Source organism: Rhincodon typus, chromosome 9, assembly GCF_021869965.1.
Source record: "Rhincodon typus isolate 14 chromosome 9, sRhiTyp1.1, whole genome shotgun sequence".
NCBI classification, from domain to species: Eukaryota; Metazoa; Chordata; class Chondrichthyes; order Orectolobiformes; family Rhincodontidae; genus Rhincodon; species Rhincodon typus.
The window spans coordinates 84,284,137-84,286,593 of NC_063340.1; the positions used below are offsets into that span (position 1 = coordinate 84,284,137).

Below are 2,457 nucleotides of genomic sequence, written 5' to 3' on the forward strand. Positions count from 1 at the left end.
GACCTCCCATGTTAAGATGATGGATGACGTCTCTGTTACTGTATTAGGAAACTACTTGCCCGAGTTTCATTAAAATCAAGTAGGAAACAATAAACATAGTAAAACCTTAGGAAATTCTTTTTTTCCCCAAAAGATTATTTTAACCAAAGACCAGTCGTCATCAAGTTCTGAATTTGAAAGTTCCAATGTTGACCGCCTCACTCAAAAAATATGTTCAAACAAAAGCGAATTAATCGTAGACCAAATAGTTCAAACAAAGTAGTATTTCTAAAAAAACTCTCAGCAAGCAATACTCCAAAATACACATGGAATGATGTTTAGAATTTTATGGTGCTGTGTTAAGAGTGACAACTTTGGATATCCAACTACTTCAATGCACAAACTGAAAGGCCGAGGGACACTTGAAAGAGCATTTACCCGTACATATATTCAAAACAATGTTTTGCAACACAGAGTTAACAATAAAAGAACAGCCACACATTGCTTTTTCAGTACAGTATATTTGCTCCAACGAATGCTGCATTAAACGCAGACAGGGCTTTAAACAATACCACAAATACAGTGTTTCGCAATTCCCAAAAGTTACAGCAACTCAAATTAATTCTCCAATGCTCCCCCACCCAACAGTGAATTTTTCCTTTCACCGTGTTGTATCATCATTCCTCAATTCCTTTCAGGTCAAAATTTCATTGTCTATGTGCAGAAAGGATTGAAAACATTCCACAACATATACAAGAAAACATAACTAAGCTGAGAAAATGCAAGACATAATCAGAAAAGGTTACTGGCAAGCTGGTTCTTGCAAGCGGTCTTTACCCTTCCCTCTGCTCAAAACAAAAATCGCCAAAAAACTATGCCCATATCATGCTATGGGCATTGTGCACTATTTGGCTCAGGGCAGAAGATGAAACACGAATCATCTCTACTTCCTTTGGCCAACTGACCTCTCAGAAACACATGGCCAACAAATTCTCAATACAATTGCAATGATGTGCTCTTGTATTAAAACAAATAGAAGGCATTACTAAATAGCCTCAGCCACACAACTCAAAATACTACAGAGTAAGGATTATAGATCTGTTTCATAGTTTGGCTTGATGAAAAATGGGTGGGCAAGGGTGAAGGAAGGCTTCAACAAAGCATTCAGATAGACTAAAGGCAGCCTTGGTGCATCATTTGAATCTTAGGATTTGGAACTGATTTGCAATGTAAGTTTGTTTCTCTGATTCAGAAATTTTATACACATTGGAGAAATGACAGCGAGATGCTTCAATTTTGTGCTTGGATCCAGACGAATTCATTGAAATTCTATTAACCAATTTGAATATTTCACTGAAATGGTCAGTTAAAAAAGACTAGTTAACCATTAAGTTTGTGACCATCACTTTTTTCACATTTGTGCATAAAAGTCATGGCATTTTAAGAAAATTTAAACATTGACGAGTAGTGGGACTTTTCTTTCACATGGTGACCTCTTAAAAGTGTGTTTACTGGAACGTTGTCAGGAAGTAATTAAAAATCACCTAGCATTCCACATCTTGGAAAACACATGTGCAAAGATTATACAACATATAGAGGAAACATGCACATCACTGGCATATATAAAGCGATACAATGTATTAGAAGAGTTCACAAAAACGTATCAAGTGATACTTCATTCTGTGCAGACCCCTCACTTTTTAAGCTCTTCTGTGGAGCATCCACGTCAGATTAAGCAACCTTCTTCCCCCTCCCCTCCCACCCTACCTGTCTCCAACCCACCTATACCTCGATTAAGAGAAAAGCGCCTTTCCAATGTGGCAGCGCCTTGCGAGTCATACGGCTAAAGAAAATACGACAGTCACAGGGTGAAGCACAGATTGGACATAATACTGACAACAGAACTTTTCAAAGGTGGGATGTTCACCATTTGTAGCTGGGAACTCATCACCATACTACAACATGCAATTGAGCCAGAATGTATGGCTTCCTGTGATGCCGTCTTTTGCCCGTCTCAGACCGGTGATGAAATAGCTGCGTCAAACAATGACTCTAGTATAGCTATGATGAAACGGTAACATCGGAAATGGAGCCATTCCTGCTGTAGAAGAACTTGCTGAACGCATCTTCAAGCAATGTGGTTAACCGGCTCTGATCAATCTGTTCAAAAGATAGGAAAAAGCAATCATGTCAAACTTAAAGACAAATGTCATGCAAGAATTCAATATTCAAACCATATTCCACAAACTCCAAACACCCCTTCAATTATAGATCATCTTAAATACGAGATATATCTTAATCAATTTTAACACTTCTCTTCATTTGTGCATTGTTCTAACATTACTAAAAAGAGATACACAGCTTTTCACCTTGCACTCATCAGGATTGACATGCAAGAAATAAAACTTCGAAACAAAACATCAATTTACATAGATAGTAGGAACTGCAGATGCTGGAGAATCCGAGACAACAAGGTGC

General features: G+C 37.9%; 1 protein-coding gene across 1 annotated transcript in view; it reads right to left on the bottom strand.

Annotated features, from left to right (window-relative positions):
• Positions 1-480: 480 nt before the first annotated feature.
• LOC109930156 (nuclear receptor-binding protein-like) overlaps positions 481-2,457 on the bottom strand; it is a 17,678-nt gene continuing 15,701 nt past the window's right edge. The window contains exon 6 of the mRNA XM_048600634.1: positions 481-2,139. Within this exon, the coding sequence (XP_048456591.1) occupies positions 2,041-2,139 (99 nt within the window). The 3' untranslated portion in view covers positions 481-2,040. The remainder of the gene's footprint in view (positions 2,140-2,457) is intronic.